Below are 17,599 nucleotides of genomic sequence, written 5' to 3'. Positions count from 1 at the left end.
TGTGCTTCAGTGCTACGAGCAATACGATTCTCCCCAGATAATTCTCTCTCTTTCTTTTATTTATTGGTGATAAAAGACTGTCACAGATAAATAAGCGTGTTCTCACTTGACTTGATAATTTACATGGCATTGCTGAAGGTGATTTATAATTTATACATGGAAAGGATTTGCTGATCTCATTAATAACTTTCCAAATATCTAGATAAACATGCTATCGCTGTGAATCAAGTGAGCTTGAAACAGCCAAGGTATTCACCTGCAAGGGCTTCTGGCACTCCACTCTTTCCCAGACAACAGAAGTTTGACAAAAGAATGTGGGAACTGCCAAAACGCGTTTCTCCTCACAGCCACCCAGATCACCCTAAGGTGGGAGATTTCATCTATTCTTGCTAAATTATTCTTCTTTATTGAAAGGCTTGTTGACAGGAGCAGATTCCCTGCTCTTTGATTTTTAAATAGGGACTGTATTTCACAGCTCTGAGTGCTCAGCCCATGCAGGCATTTCTCTGCATCCTCTCAAACATCCTGCCAAAACCTGTGATGCAAAAGAGCAGGTAAACAATCTCCACAAGCTTCGTCTACCAAGGCTGTAAAAGGAGAGTTGAGACAGCCCTGGATATTCCCTGCTGAGTATGCCGGGTTGTTGCCTTGAGATTTTGTTTCATCAGAAGTAATCACCTCCTCTCTTCTATGGGTGCGTTGTTATCTGGAGATCTCCAAGCGTTCTGTATGTGCTTATTGCTTAATTAAACCTCACAACAGCTTTTAGATGTATCTATTGTGAATTTTATTGCCACTTTGTCAGTGGATAAACTGAGGCAGGGATATTGGAGTTTATGCTCTGGGTGTCTGTGTAGTTACACCCTTGAAATTAGGTGGCCCAAAGGAACAGCCCTGCTTTCTCTTCCACTGCTCCCTGCTTCTTTCTTGCCATTAACTCCTGTGAGAAAGTGGTATCCACATCTGGGAACCTCCCGTGATCCACAGGGAGATGAGCTGGAAGTTACTGAGCAGAAGGTGAGGCCAGACCAGCTAGGAAGGAAATGAATGATTTTTTCCTCTGAATACTGTGATACACACTGTGTGCATGAATGCTAGAGGAAGGTCAGGCAAGCTGTCCCCAGCCTCTGCAACAGAGCCAGGAATTAGACCTGGGTGACTGTCTTGGTCTCCCCTGTAGCCATGAGATCACACCTTGTTGGGAGGCATCAGGCAGTAAGTGAGAACAAATGTAGAAGGATGGCTTCCAGGTGCCTCCCTGCATGTTTGGGGTTGTGTAAGTTAGCCCAATGAGGAGCAAATCTTCAGGCTGATTTTCACATCTAGGATAAAATCGGGGAGGGGGGGAAGGTATCTAGAGAAATCCTGGATGGTCTGAGTCTTCCTTTCCCACTTTCAGAATGCCTTTGGTAGTGAATGCCGTGTTTAAACAAGGGTGCACCTGCACGTGCCCCATGTCCAACACTTCTGAAAAGGTGTGACCTGTGTAGAATAAAGAAACATACAGTTTGAGCAAATTTAAGGAGAAAAGGACAAATAATTGAGCTGTTTTCCTCGTGTTGAAATTAAGCTTTGTGCTAAACTTTGCATTGGTAATGAACTAAAAGTGGTCATGCACTCCAAATAGGAAAGGGCAAAGAAGAGAGAAGCAACTCATCAATGTATGACCCTCTCTAAAATGTCATGGGTAATCAAGTGTGAAGTACTTAATGGATCATGATTTGCATGCCACTATTTTGATTGATGTTCTACTTAGTAGAGGATTGATAGTTTTTTACAGTGATGTTGATGGGAGTCTCTCGGAAGCACCTCCATTTATTTTCTGTAGTGCTGGGGAGAGCCAAAGCAGTGTTTGTTTGAAGCCATTGTGTTCCCAGCATCTTTGTTAAATGGTCAAAAATAGTGCAGAGTTATCTTGCATAGACCCGGATCTCGCCAGAACTGTCTATATTTAGGCATCTTCCAAAAGCTTTGTGTCAAGCAATTCTCTGGGGAGACCAAAATAGTGCATGCTTTTTTTTTTTTTTTTTTTTTTTAAATAATGTCATACAGCCAGTTAGAGAGGATGTGATGATTAAACCATATTAAGGCATCTTGCTATAGCTCTGGAGATATGAGCTTGAACTCTGTCCGGGCTGTTCACAGTTAACCCAAGAATAAAAAAGCCCAGAAAAACACTGTAGTCTTTAGTTTGCTGGGATGACGTGGCTTTATCACAGTCATGATACAAGTTCAAACAGTAGCGGAAAACATTACAGCTATGCTGAGTTCTGCTGCAGAGGGAAATTCCACTTGCACAAAGGAGACAGCATTAAAGGATTTATGCACAGGATCAATCCACAAATTCTTGACAATAGACAATTCGTTAAAGAGTATTAAGTAATAATTATTTCAGCCAACTTGCAAGGTCTCATTAGCACGTGTAAAACACAAGCACTTTTAAAATAACATGTTAGATGCTCTTCAATACCTTACGGGTACACTCTTTTTCTAAGTCCAAGGCGCTCAGCTGATGCCAGCTGATGCTTGTGTTTGGAGCAAACAGACATTTTGAACAATAATGTGGAAGCTACGTGTTAGGCCTTTCCACGCCGCTACCGTGCTCTATCACAGACTTTGTCTAACTTTGGAAGTTTAATTGCCTTTTTACAGAGCTGTTAAGATGTAGGAGATGAGAGATAATCCCAGGCTGGCTGGACAGTGCTTTGAGATACGTATCTCTGTTCCCATCAGTGCTTTTACATGACTGGGGAGAGAAGCTTGTAAGCAGGTCTCCTGACAAGAGGATTAGGGCTTGTTAATGCGGAGATTCAGGCTGATTAATCAGCTTTCACTGGAGTATATTGTAAAACTTTAGTAGTGATTTTTTTTTCTGTAAAATTTACTTGCTTAAAGAACAAAAATAATTATTTTTCTTTTTTTAAATTTTAAAACCCCTTAACTTCCTAGGTTTGCTTAAAAATCTGTGAGTTTTGTGATTATCTTTGTGCTGCCTCTGTTCAAGGGAAACCATCAACTTGTTTTTCTAATTGGGTAATTATTTGAAACTGATTAGTTGACTCATCTCTTAAATCTCACAGCTTGTATAAAGGTGATTAAACTTTCAAAGTTAGATGAAGTCTGTGATCGAGCACAGTGACAGCTTGAGCACTCTGGAATGGAGAACATCCGAACACTTGACTCAGGCAGTAATATTTTAAAGATCCTCTTAGCACTTGCACAAGTGCACTAGCAGTGTTAGTACTCTCTGCACCGAGAAAGGACACAGCCGCTCAATTGTTCTTTCTGAGAGCAATTTTTTTTTTTCTTTATCGTACCAGGGCATCTGTTTATTGTTTAAATATTTAAAAAAACCCCAAAAATGCAAACCCTTGAGGTGCCAAGTCCCCAGTTCAGCAGTACATCCCTCTTCATTAAAGCACTTAAATGTGAAGCTATGCGTGCTTTTAATACTCTGCTGAATTGGATCCTACAGCTGCCTGGAAAGGAAGGGACACCTCCCGGAGACATCGCAGGGACAAACAGTCCTTTCCATTTCCCGCTGGTGCAGTGCCGGCCTCTTCACTTGCTATTGCCAGTCCTAGCAAATATCTTCCTGTAGAGAGCAGAGCAGATTGGGATTTTCATTCCTCGTGGAAAGTGCTGACTTCTCACTGAGAAAGGGGTTTTCGTGGTCGATTCTTTTCAGTCAGGAATTGTTTCACCCAGACCCTGAATTTTTAGCTTTCTAATTTTTGTTTTAATTTCAGACAAAAATCCAATGCAGCAATATTCTGTCCAGGGGCTGGTTTTCCTTTTACGATGTCTTGATGAGACTTTTCAGCTGACCCTCCTAGCAGGGGGCAGGATGCAGCGTATGCAGGCAGTGTTGACAGTGCTAATGCAAGATCAGGGCACTGTCAAAGATCGGGTGCAGTCGTGATGTGGAAAATGTCAAACTTACCCCCAATTATTCCCCCCCCCCAATACCACGGCTATAGCAAAGATGGGTTTTGCATATATAAGCTGTTAATTCATAGAAATATGATATTTTCAAGTTTCTGTATTTTTTGAGAGGTTTTTTTTTTTAGCAGTTGTGATCTATCAGTTGTGTAGCAAAGTTCAGAATAATTCTTAATAGTTTTTAAGAATAAAAGCTAATTTTTCATTTTTGGGCTTTTCTATGTATGTGCCTATTGAACTTATTTAACATATGGATTGTATATTTATTTAATTTTTTCTTTAATACTTTTGACTGTCTAGTTTCCTTAGAAAAGGGTGACTGATAAAGTAGGTTTCAGCTATTAAAATGATTGGGTTATAGCATAATTATATTTCTTTTGTATGAGATACAAGTTGGTTTGAAAAGTTTCTGTAGAAGACAAGCACAGCATTTCTGGGTAACACCCAGCAGAACTGGTACTGCTTAGGAGTGGGACTCCAAAGATGCAAACTCTGTCCCTACGGAGAGGATCTGGAAGTATAACGATGCCAGCAGGTCTGTGCCCGCATTATGTGGTGTCCAAGTGTGGGGCTGCACGGTAAAAATATCTGGCAATTGGCTCTGAAGGCTGTACCAAGAAAAATGATACCTGGTCAGACAAGGCCTCCTTGGCTGGGATTAATAGGCCATTCTGGTTGTTGTATCGTACACCTGGTGGCTTTGTGCCTGTAGCTCTCTCTTGAACAGATTGCTGTATAAGATGTCCTGTCCCGTTGTGCTTGTGACCTTTGCCGAGCTAGCGACTTCTTAATTTCTCCTGTTATATTTCACTGGACTTCATGTATATTAAGAAAAACTAAAGCCCTGGTGTTCGGGAGAGCAGATTTTGGCTTGTTCAGGAATTTGCTTGTGAGGAGGGCGGTGAAGAAGCCCACGTGTGGGCCTCATCCCTTTCCCTCCTGGGGATTCAAGAGGAGACCTTGGATGGTGATCGTGATTCGTTTCCACATCAGAGATCTCTTAGCTTCTTGCTCCTCACTGCTTTTAACTTCTGAAACTGAAATAGGCAGTTGAATTTCTTGTCTCCTAGGAGCCAAAATATAAAAATAAAAACCTGGCCACCTGTCAATGAGGTGATCATCACCTCACCATGGATGCACACCAGGCAGTTAGAGTACTGCTGTGACTACCTACAGCCACTGCCTTGGGATGCTGCCTCCTCTTCCTCATCCTGCTGTCTGCAGCTGAGCCTTTCCTGATGGCCAGAAGGGCAGCCACAGTCATCTGCAGTAGAGCTACCATCGTTTGGTCTGGAATGGCTGAGTCTTCCCGCAGTGGCTGCTGTAGGTGCTCGGGCGGGTGCAGGTGGCTGATGGAGAGTCGCCTCTGCGGTGCTGTGCAGCTGGAGACCACGTGCCTGGTGTCTGTCTGTCTTCTAAGGTTTAGAATTACTGCACTGGGAAAAACCCAGCCAGATAAGGTCTCTGTTGGAGGATGTGGACTTTGGCCTTGCAAGGGTCATGCACAGCGTGGGTTGGAAGGGAACAACCCGGTGCACGGCTGCACAGCTGCCACCTCCGGCAGCACGAGCCCAGCTGGGGTGGGTGGCCTTGTCTCCAGGCAGCCCCCGGGGATCCTGCGCTCTCCTGGGGCTGGGTGCCTGTCGCCCTCTCCTCTCACCGTGTTGGGTGCCTGGGGAACGGAGGAAGGTGAGCCTCTCGGCAGCTCAGCGGAAGCTGCCTGGTGCGCAGGGCTGTCTGAGGCAGTGGGGGAGAGGGGGCTGCGCTCTGTTTGCAGCTTGCTCTAGGAGGGACGTGAGTGCGCGGTGAGCAGCAGCATGGTCACATCACCTGCAGCGACTGGCTGCCAGACCTCCAGTCCCCGCTGTAGGAACTGTCGGAGGAAGCCTGGTACAGCCCCGCAGAGGAGTTTGCCTGTGGGCTGTCCAAAGCGGCTGTGCTTTCCTCCTCTCCTGCCAGGGCTGCAGCTTTCCTGTCATCGCAGTGTCAGTCCCTGGCGTTTAGAAAAAATCAAACCACAGCACAAGCTGCAGATTGTAGCCAAGGTTGCTACATTAGGGAAAAAAGTAACCAAAGATATTTTATTTTTTAAGGTTGTTCAGATTGGCTGTGTGGAAAAGCTTCTCTGCTCAGTGTATGCTGTGGCTTTGCGCAGGAGGGCTGCGGGTGTGCCTGCAAGTGTACCCGCGTGCACAGTTTCAGTGGCTTAAACAGGGTTTGGATTTCATGTCATAGTATGTTTGTGCTCAAAGATCCCTTTATTTCTGTTTTGAACTTCCCAGGTTTGTACCCAATCATGGAGTAAAAGTGCTCTGAAGTCAAACGGTCTAGGCTTTTTCTCAGTGGGGTTGTGTTTGTGTTTCCTCATGTCATTCATGCAACAGCAATATATGTTTAGCGTGTGGAAATACTGTTTTTTCTTATCAGAGATATGAGTTAAACATGGGGAACTCCTTTTAATTTGTAGCAACTGTACAGTCATTATTGCAAGAGGCAAAGAGCTTACAATGTGGACACCAAAAGGAATGTGACATTATTTGGAAACAGCATTTGGTACATCGCATCAAATTCTACAACTTGACTTTTGAGAAAGGCTCAAAAGAAAGCTTTTGCTTTTTCTTTTTTTCCCCCCTTTCTCCTGGCTTCTAAGAATCCTTATTTATCATCCTCAGGGGCATTACAGTGAGTAATTAGATTGGACCAGGAGAACGACTTAATTTTACAAGAAACTCATTAATTCATCCTATTTAAAATCTTCTCATTTCACCCAAAACCCAATTATGCTTGTAGTGGCAATGATCTGGAAAGGCATTGTCTCGTAGGTATTAGGGGGGCCACTGGGACTCCTGTGGTATTCGTGTTGGGGAGACAAGGGTGACTCCCTTTCTTTGACTTTTAGGTCAAAAGAACTAGTTGCTGGGACAGCTTGACAATTAGAAAACCCTGATGAGCATTTGGAAGTAAAACAGCTGTACAATAACGGAGGGGTTCATGGTGCGGGGCAGAAAGCTCATCAAAAGAGACTATCCAAACAATTGAGTTCTATAATTAACACACAAAAATCTGTTCAGAAATGGTAATAACAGTAAGAGAGCGCTGAGGAGATGCTGCCTACTTATGTGGCAGATGTGGTTTTGTTACAATCCGAGAGAGAAAATCCATCCTCTTAAAGAATAAGAACAACATTAGAGGGGAAAAATAAAAGTAACTTTTTGTTCCTAAGGGAGCAGTTAAAACATAAGCTTAAAATATTGCCAGATAGGGAAGAGCTGTAGAAAAACTAGCCAGGCTGAAAGACATGAAATATGCTATCAAAGTGTTTTTTCAAGTCTTTAAACACAAATTTCTTTTCTCACTGAAATTTATAAGCCTGATACTGAAATATCTTTTCTTAAATTATTTGCGTTGTCCTTCATTTCACCAAGAATACTATTTTAGGGCTTGTAATTAAAGTTGGCTACAATCATTGACTTCGTTTCCCCTCTTCTGTTGTGTGTGGAGGGAGATTGCATTCAAAATTGCATCTCAAGGAATTTTGAAATTTTCCTGAGTGTGTAGCTGATTTATTTTTCTGCTTCAAAAAATGGAAACTATTAAATGCGTAGTTTCTGAAATTTCATCTAAGTCCACAAATTTTTAGCTACATTATTCACTTGCCTGTGATAATAAATGTTGTCAGTGTTGCGCTGGTCCCTTTTGGGAAGGAGAGGTGCAGCGGGAGCGTGGCTTGTGTTCAGTTGCCGATCCTGTCCTGGTTGAGGGCCCTCTCCTTGCAGAACTCAGTTGTAGATCGTGGCCTTTAGCACAGGGATCTGCAGGGTGACAGCTCTGCAGTCTGGTGTTCCCGTGCCTGTTCCACACCTCCCCTCCACAGTCCCTTTTGGTGCTGCTGCAAGTCAGCACTTCAGAACATCTATGTCAAATTTTCTTCTAATATAAGTTCATTGACTTAACTAGATTTACTTGAGCAAAACCATGTTTCTGTGCTTGTTTATTCACCCCATTCTCTTTAATAGCATCTGGAAATCAGTGTTTTTCTCGGTTGCGAGTTCTCTTCAGCAGAGGCTGAGGCAGCAGGTAGAAACTCTTCCATCTGGCCTTGGTCCCTGGTTGCCAGGGCTGCTGCCGGAGCTCCTGCCCAGCGGTGCCAGCTCAGGGCTGGCTTACTCTGACCTTCCCTGGCCCGTCATCTTCTCAGAGCTCAGCCAGCCCTGCCTGGCTCCAGGGTCTCTTCCCTCCCCGGTTCAGAGTCCTGCTTAGCTGTCTGGTGGGTGAAGAGCAGAGCCCTGCATCCATGGCACTACCAAAGCCTCTACGTGGAGCTCACTGAGATTTTTTTTTTAAGATACGCACTGCATTTTTAATGATGTAGGAACTTGTCAGCAAAGAGATTGGGATTGTTTCTTTATCCAAACCTTTGCAAGACACTACACTTTTTTTTTAAGAACTATTAAGCATTTCAAGCCTTTTCCAAACTATGATGGAAAAACTCATTGCCATTTCAACAAGGGCAGAGGAGTAATTTAAGAGCAAGCACTGGGGGATTTTTTTTAACAACTTTAAATTTGCAAGAGCAATTTTTTAAAAGATTCCTCCCTCATCAGAAAAAGACATTGCTTATTTAAAAAGTTAAAAACAATTTAATACATATATTTTTTTGTAGCTGTGACTAAAAAGAATGTGACCAGAACCCCATCCACCAGGCTTTAAATTCTGAAATTGCTGGCTGAAATTTTCTAATAGAAAATTCAGCATTTGGAGAGACCAAGCAGGCAGACTTCCCAGCCCACACATGTATTCTTGTTTTATTTTTTTTTCTTGAGAAAGCCATGAGTCTGAAAATCAGGTTTTAATGAGAAAATGGAGTTTGAAAAACAGCTTGAGAAAATTTAGTGATTTGACTGAAGCTCCATAATTCTTCAGAGCAGTTTTTGTGGTTTTAATGTGTATCACTCTGGTAAATTTAAAAAAAAAAAAAAAAAAAAACACAACAAAACAACCCCCCATATAGTAATGACCAGCAAGGTTGGACAAATCCTGCCTCACTTTAAAAGAAATAGAAACCAAGTAGATTTCACCATTAGAACTCAAAGATATCAGCATAATTATTTCAACCTGTTGTTCATTTAAAATCAATGTGATTTGTTCTGAGGAAAAACTGTGAGCTTTTTCATGCTGAAAATATTTTTGTTTGAGAATTTTCCTTGGCTCTAGTGCAGATGATTGTAACCTTGTTATGCTTGTGGGTGATCTGAATGCGAGAAGAGATTTTTCTTTTTTTTTTCCTTAAAAAAAAAAAAGAAAACCTAACAGAAAGAACTAATTAAGGCAAAGCTAAGGAATTGAATTCAAAGTTTGCATTGCACATGTGAACTAATCTTTTTACAATGGTATCTTTCGAAAGCTGTGTAAGAACCTCATTCATGCCAGGTCTCACCCAGCAAATCCTTCCTAGAAAAGCAGCCACATGAAGATTTGTCATGAGCATGCAATAAAGACTTTCAGGGAACAGGTTCTGTACAGGCTTTTTGTTTGCCTACTAAATCATTAACCTTCAAAAAAAGCCCATCCGTAGCCTTAACAGGCACTGGTTGTAATAGGTGTGTCAGCGGTACTTCATGCTAAGAACGGCTTTTACAGGATTAGATTTGAGTTTTTAAGTGATGGTACCACGGAGCTCTTAGGGGCAAAGAACTGCTGGTTGAATGCCACACGTTCTCTTATGCCCTTTTCTGCCACGTGCTGAAATGTGGTGAATCTCTGAGCACGTTAAATGAAGAAAACTAATGTGGTCAGGAGTAGGTGATTTTTGAAGCAAAATGGCTGTGTGTGCTTTAGGAGCAGCCACTGTGTTTGTTTGAAGAGCTTTCTTCAGGTCTTGAAATATTAATGATCTTGGCTTAATATAGTAGAAAACAAAATACAGTGCATGAAACGAGGGGGAAAAAATCCTTGACTGTTGACCTTGCGGTACCCACTGCATCCATCTATTCCCTTTCAAACCATTGAGTCTGAAAAGACAGTGAGGAGGGGGAATGGTCTCCAAAATCTTTACCTGTGACATTTTCTTGCCTTTCCAACAGCATGTTATAGCCCGAGCAGGATCTACAGCCTTGTGCTAGATTGTTTATCATCTAGGTGTTTTAATACTCAGAAGATGCTAAAGGCAGCTCTTCATTTAATAATTTCTGTGAATGATGAAGTTCACATTAACAGTAATGTTAGTTCACATGTTTTATTTTAAAAACCTTGAATATTAGAAAGAATTTTATGGATAAGAGCAGTCAGCCTGCTGTCTCCTCTTGTATTCTGTTTTTCCATGCCTTGTCTTTATATATGGCAGCAAGATTCTGCCTGTTGTTGTCTGTCCTGGTCATATACAGGCTTAGGTGTATTTCTGATCTGAGCTGTGACAGTGAAAACCAGGAATAATCTCAGATCAGCATCTACCACTTGACTGCTGCTGTTGTTAAACCAGGCACAAGAGCACATGTAGTGATAGTACAACTCACGAGATATTGCAAATCATATAAAAAAATGAAAGGTAATTTTCCATGGGTTGTTTTTTTCTCTCTTTTTTTTTTTTTTTCTGGGCAATTCACATCACTAGCAGAATAAGCTGTTTTACATGAGTTGCCTTTGTGTACTGTGACTGCCTTGCTGATAGACCATACCCAGTGGGCTTGTATTTGTGTTCAGGGACTAATTGTCTCTGATGTGGGGAGGCTGGGTTTGACCCCCGTGATTCTTCCTGCCAAAGCTGCGGTTTCTGATTTTAATTGAAACCCCAAGGCTGTTTGAAGCATGGCCAAAAAGCACCTTGCAAGTTGAACCTTATCTAATAACATGATGCATGTAAACTCTGGAAGCATAAATCTTAGTCACTTGAGCAATGTAGTTTTGTAAGATCCTCTGGTCCAGCGACAGCCACAGCGAGCGAAAGCGGACCGATCTCCCAGTGCTCTTATGGATGGTGCATGGCACCTCGTAAAGATAGGACTCGTTAAGGAAATTCCATAAATTGAATTTGGGTAATAAGAGTGAAGTTACTTGCTGTTTCATAGACATGTTACTAAAATCCCTCTCTGTCTCCCTTTGGAGGGCTTCATAAGAGAAAGAGGGAAAGGAGGAGGGGGACTAAGAGAAAAGAGAAAGAGAAAGAGTGAGCCCCAGCTGTGTGGGTGCCTGCGCCCCGTGTACTGGAGCCTGTGCAGAGCATGAGAACCCTAAAGGTAGCGTAGGTGATAAATGACGAGATGTGAGAGTGAGTCACGCAGTAAATACTGGGAACAACCTTTCCTTTTTATGCGCTCGGGTGCCTGGGTATTTTCTCTGTTCTCTGTAGTGCTGAAAGCCAGTGGTGATGGTGGGCTTTTATCTTTAGCCGAGGGAGAAATTTCTAGGATGACATACCTGTTAGCCACCATTAAAATGTGTTGTTAATGATGCTAATGAGTTTTTTCCAAGTGGTGTAAAAGTAGCCATTCGTGTAAGCATTGCATTTATGAAGATGATGTCACCGAAAGCCTGGCAACTGCACGTGGGACCTGGTGGCAGCTATCTCCTGGCTTCGAGCTGGGGAGAGCATTGCTGATTTCCTCCCTTGGCGAGAAAGAGCCAAATGAATTCTGCCTTGCCAGGAGGGAGACGTGCCATTTCCGGGCATGTTAGGCTGAGGGCCTTGCTGCCAATCACAGTGGGTTCCTGTCCCACTCCCTCTTAAAAATTGGCAGTGTCTGACTGTCAGCTGCCATTCCTTAAGTGGTCATGGAATAAACCAATTGCACCCCTTTTGTCATGCTCTGTGTGTGTGTGAATGCAGGTGGACGTGGGTTAAGCAACATGCAACTCCACAGTAAGCACAAAGAGGCAGCTGATTTTCTGGCAGTGTCAATAGAAAAGCATAATTTATTTTTTTTTTTTACCATCTCCAAGCCAGCTTTTAAAATGGCTCTTGTTGGAATTAGAAATCAGTATCCCCTGACTCATTAAGAGCATGATGATTGTTAATTCTTCACCTGGGGCTAAAAGGACATCATTAGATCTCTTTGAAATGTCTCCTGCCTCAATTGTGAATAAGTAAGCCAGCAATTTATGATCACAGCCTGGGCAAGTAACACTCTCCCTTCCTGTTCCTCCGTCTAGCTTGCAAAATCGGATACTACAAGGCTCTCTCGACAGATGTGGCTTGCGCCAAATGCCCGCCTCACAGCTACTCCATCTGGGAAGGCTCTACCTCCTGCACCTGCGATCGGGGTTTTTTCCGAGCTGAAAATGATGCTGCCTCCATGCCCTGCACTCGTAAGTTGGTCTTTGAACAGTCTCTTCCCCTTTTATCATCCATTTCTTCTCCTGTCTTTCTTTTGCTGTGTATGCAGGAAGTACTGCCCGGAGATCTGTGTCTCTAAGAAGTGTCCCGCTTCTAAGAGCAGCATTCAGTAGCTCTTAAGCCCTTTGCAGATGCCGTTTGTGTTTTGGTTCACATTTCTGGGAGAGAAAGTGTTAGTTCTCAGCCCTGAATTCCTAACAGTGACATGGTTCCATTGACCCTTGAGAGCTTACAGTCTAACCAAATCAGGAGACTGGGAGGAGACAAAGCCACAAAAGAGGAGTGACTCGCACACCTCAGTAAAAGAGTTGGAAATTAGAGTAATCAAAGTTCCAGTCTGAGGACCTGTCCAGTAGATCACATCACCTTTCATCTCTTTAAATATTGATATTTGTAGGAATTGTGAAAGCTTTTTTTGTAATTGTATGAGCTACAGTAAATAGGTAATATTTATAATCTCATTATATATGTAATTTGCTCAAAATATAGCTGGTGATCCTTAGGAATATAAAACTGTTCCTCTCAAAGGGGTGGTAATAATAAATCTTAAATCTTAATGAAACACACAAGCAAAGTATGGTTTATTTTAGCCTTTATAGGTAAATACATCATGTACAGCAAATGGAATTTGCTTTAGTTCCACCAAAATGCCTTCAGCAGGGAGAGCGAGAGGCGTAGAGCCCTGAGCACACCCACGGGGTTGCTGGAACAACGCCTTGTCCTATGTGTTGGTTAACGGCTCGTGCAGCTGAAGACCTGGGATTCCAGGCATGCCCTGGCATTAAATCGTGATCATCTAGTTCTTCAGTTTTCGCTTCTCTAGGAACAGAGCAGTTTGAAACAATAAGTGAAAGGGCTGTATTTTACCAGGGGATAGCCATGTGTGGCTTTCCTTCAAAGCTATTGGAAATGCTTCCAGATTTCTGGAGTTCAGCTGTATATTTATGTAGAGAGAGAGAGAGTGTGTGTGTCTGTGAGTGAGGGAAGGCTGAGATACTTCTTTTGTAACATTTTAATATATTCCAAATTCATTTAGGAGAGATGACTCACATTTATTTAAATCTTAATTTCTCCCTTACAAGGCAGAAACAAAGTATTGTCCATAACTAAGCCAGCACTCATCCTTTCCCCACACCCCCTTGATTCCAGCTCTTCTTCAGTGATCTCCTCCTTTTCAGCTGTGAGTTTTGCTGGGTGGTGGTGAAGCAGGCCTGGGCATAGCCAGCAGCAGCTGCTTTTGCTTAGTAGGAGAGCTGGAGGTCCATATATCCCTTGCTAAGTGTCGACTGGGGATGGAGGTCTAACTGTGTTGTGAAAACTTGCTGAAGTGGGTAGGAACATGCTTTTTATAATATAATTTACACTAGGAGAGATAAAGCTTGACCATTTTGATAGGGAAAATGTCTTTTTGCAACAATAAAAATATTATTCAGAAAGTACACCCTAAATAACATTCTAGCAGCAAAAGTTTCTCATAAAGCCCTGGTCCTTGCAAGTGATATCCTGACCAAATTGAAATCAAATTAATAATCAACTAGTTGAATTTAAATAGGCATGTGCAGTAAGTGAAGTATGAGGAGAGAGCAAAACACTTCCAGATGCAGGAATTGTGAGCAAATGATATGTATGTTTTCTTGTATTGCAAAATGTACCCCTGCAAGCTTAGCCCTTTTTTGTCAAGTCTTGGACCTCATTCTGGCACCCTTCCCCATTCCTCTCTTCAGAGGTCAGTCGAAGTTGAAGTCCCTGATCTTGGTCTTTTGCCCTGAAAATATGAAGAGGAAAGAAGAGAAGGCAAGGGCCATGGTGCTGGCCTCGGTCATCATCTCTGTGGCAGTCTAGGAGGATTCAGCATGCAGAGGCAAGCCAACACCACAGCCCCACAGACACCTGGTCTTGGAAAACAGGCCTGTCTTTGGAGGTCCCGTTTCATGGCTTTGAATTTTCCTGTAGCTTAAGGGCTGCTTTTTCTGTGATCCAAGGTGAGGGAAGTCAAAGAGGTTATTTCTGAGCTTGCTTGTGGGGCAGCTTTGCTGTGCTCACTAATATCACTCACTGCTGCGCTTGCTAATATTCCCTCTTTGAGGTCTGCCTTAGCAGCATTTGAACGTTGCTACGATGGTGGTACCTGCACACACAAAATGCAGCCTCATGTGTGTGGTGTACCTCTGTGTTGTGCAAGGGGCTCCTGGGGGGCTGTTTGTTTGCCATGCCCCCCACACTTAATGGCCTTCTGCCCGTGCACTTGAGGCAAGTGACAGCGTTTAGAGGGTCTCTGCTGAAGGAAGCCCCTCCAGAAGAAGCTCCCTGTTTGTCTGCCTTTCCTGACAAGATGTGGAGACAGAAGGGAGTGTAAACATCAAAGGTTCTTTCAGACGGATTCAGACTCTAATCAGTTCTTACCAGTTGGTTAAACCAGGTGACAAACCCAATTCCCTTGTGCTGACAGCCATAATAATCAGGCACCTTCTTTGTTCATTATGCTCTCTTTAACCCTGGTATTCTCATTCAGCCCTGCATTTAGTAATCGCTCAGTGTGACGGCGCACTAATGAAGAAATAAAACACAGTATCTGAGATCCATTCTTCTAGCAAAAAGATAGACTCTGCTCCACTGGCTTGTAAAATCAGGTTTCTGTTCACTTGGAGAACTATTAGACCAGGTGAATAAAAGTAACATTGGGTAATTTGGAGAGAACACCTGGAATGGACTGTGGATTGATCCTTTCTTTATTATTTCTAAACACTTTTTAAGATGAAGAACTTCGGTCTTCTTAGGATGTGTTTTTGTAAAGCTTTGACCCTTGGCTATTGATTTCCTTTAGTAATAAACTGGCTGGCCTCGTCACTTATCTCGCCTTCTAGGTTGGGGGAGGAAGACCGTTATGACTTTCCATTAGTGTGATTGTGCTAGTGGATGAAAGGGAATTGGAGAATTCCCCTTCCTTTTTCTTTCTTGCAATTCCCATGGTAAGTAATAAAAGCAACACCTACTTCCTGATGCAGTGGTCAGGAGAGGGGCTCCAGAGTTTTCTCATTCCATAATGCCGGTTGGACATATCCATCCGTTGTTGAGTTGTAGAAACTGTGCCTAACCTTCAGGTAAGCCAGGCATCCAATCTAAACAAATAACTCAAACTCTGGTTTTAGTATTCTGTTCTATTTTAGCTCTGCTAGAGTAGTTATGTCTGGCTTAAACCTTGTACAAGTAAGAGAAGAATGTGGCAGGATGTGAGCGTAGGAGATGGTGGAGTGGGCTATGTCAGAAGGCCAGGCATAGACACCCTGACATACACGTGTTAACCGATGCATCTTTCCCTCAAGCCTGCCTCATGGGGATAATCATCAATGTGTCTGTCACCACCGAGGAGCAGAGCTGCTCTGGATCCACTGCTTTGACCTAACTCATGAATTTAGACTTTCAACTCTGAAGCACAGTGGGCTTGTCAACTGTGTGCTTGGGCATGGAGATGGTATGATTGACCTGTATGCTTGAGCACAAGCTGTGGAAAACAGGGATGCCTTTCCCTTTTGGAAGCATTGCAAAAATAACATTAAGGCAACTATTCAAACCTTCATTATATTTCAGCATTTGCTGAGAGGATGGACCTTTCTAAGGTTAGCAATCTAATGGAGAATAAATTGCCTTACCAACACACAAATCCATGAGGCTGGAAAACAATCCAATCTCACTCATGGTCATCATCCCTGAATTTCCTTCTCCGTAAGGAGATATTCTGTGAATCGCTGCCTGGCGTGGGCAGGTGCAATTCCCACCCAAGTTAATGGGCGTTGGTTGGTCCCGCGTCCCCACCGTTAATGAGTCGGGTTCTCTAACTGTTTCTTAACAAACAATGCTCACATTATGAGTGAGAACAGGACGGTTTTGTATTGTTTATATTGTCTGTTCGATTCAGATTATTAATGATTTTTAATTGGGAGCCCTTTACAAAAGAGAGATTACCAGCATAGACTGTCCAGCTTGAAATCTGCCTCAGTAAATGACCCTGAATAATTTAGACCGTTGTGCCACCCAAACAGTGACTGATTGATTGATATTTTGGCGTGGCCTGAAATATTTCTGAAATGGTTGCATTTAAGACAGTTTATACCAGAGAAGCTTAGAGATAATGAGAGCAAATTTAGTGAGATGCAAGAGAAAAGTGCCTGCTGTAAAAGGGCTTTCTCCAGTTTAGGTTATCAAGAAATCGAAGAGCCTGACTTCAAAGAGCAAACGTCACTTACTTGTCTTTACATTCGCCTCTTCTAATTGAATTTAGTGCATTGCTGTATTTCCTCCAGAAAGTATATTGTTTTTAAATTACCATTTCAGTGCTATTACTCAAGGCTTCTGCTCCTAATGCTTTCTGACAGTTATCAGCATAATGAACCATAATGAAATGATGAGCAATCTACAGTGGAAACTCAATGTGGATTCCACTAGAGCTGTGTGACTGTGTTGTTAAAATTCGAACGCACATTAAAATAACACTGTCCTTATTTGTTTCCAAGGTCAAGGCTTCAAAAAAGGTCTCAAAGGCCTAAACACTTCAATTTTGTAAATGTTATGGTCTAATATATGCCCTCAGTGCAATCTTGTGTTGCATTTAATATATCTCAGAGATAAATATTTGACCTGCATTTTCAAAAAAAGAGTGAATTTACCTACCTAATAACTGTGCTTGCAAATGAGTCATTACACAGGAGCTGATTATTTGAGCATATGTTTATTATGATTGCTTAGACTTCTAAATAAACAAATGTGTTCTTTTTCCTTCAACTTAACTTGTGCCTCTTTAAGTTTCCAGACAGACGCCGATTATCACTGTTCTAGCTTTTAGAAGAATAAGAAGGTAGGGTACAATGTGCGGTCATGCTGGCTAGTATGTTGTAGGCAGCTTTGCACTGGCTTTGCCATGCTTCCTTCCCAGGGCTTGCACACTTGTTCTGGCACTACTTCAGTCTAACCCCTGCTGTTGGAGCCCCTTCTCTAGAATATGAAGTATACGCCAATACAGCCTCTAATCTTGAGAAGTTAAATTTATGACATAATTCTTCCACATCTTTATATATGTTCTTACCTTAAGTAAATTATTTTGTTCTTAAGACATCATATGAGGTTGTTCATTATGTAAACAGTATGTCCAAATGCCTTTTAAGGTGCAGTCTGGCACTTGCAAGAGCAGAGGTAACAGTGGGTAGTCAGTATGGGGAGAATGATTTTTCTTCTCTACACAGGCTGGGAAAATAGACCATCCACTGCTGCATCACTGCTGGAGCGAGAGAAAGGGCTTGTGAGTGATGGGAATCTCAAAGGAGAAGGCTGTCT

General features: G+C 42.5%; 1 protein-coding gene across 1 annotated transcript in view; it reads left to right on the top strand.

The window, feature by feature from the left end:
• Positions 1 to 17,599, top strand: part of EPHA4 (EPH receptor A4) — a 105,874-nt gene that overhangs the window by 29,880 nt on the left and 58,395 nt on the right. The window contains exon 4 of the mRNA XM_075760988.1: positions 12,088 to 12,243. Coding sequence (XP_075617103.1) covers positions 12,088 to 12,243 — 156 coding nt within the window. The remainder of the gene's footprint in view (positions 1 to 12,087; positions 12,244 to 17,599) is intronic.

This window comes from Balearica regulorum, chromosome 9, assembly GCF_011004875.1.
Source record: "Balearica regulorum gibbericeps isolate bBalReg1 chromosome 9, bBalReg1.pri, whole genome shotgun sequence".
NCBI lineage: Eukaryota > Metazoa > Chordata > Aves > Gruiformes > Gruidae > Balearica > Balearica regulorum.
Note: the sequence above shows the minus strand (reverse complement) of the source record. Positions and strands in the feature narration are given on the sequence as shown.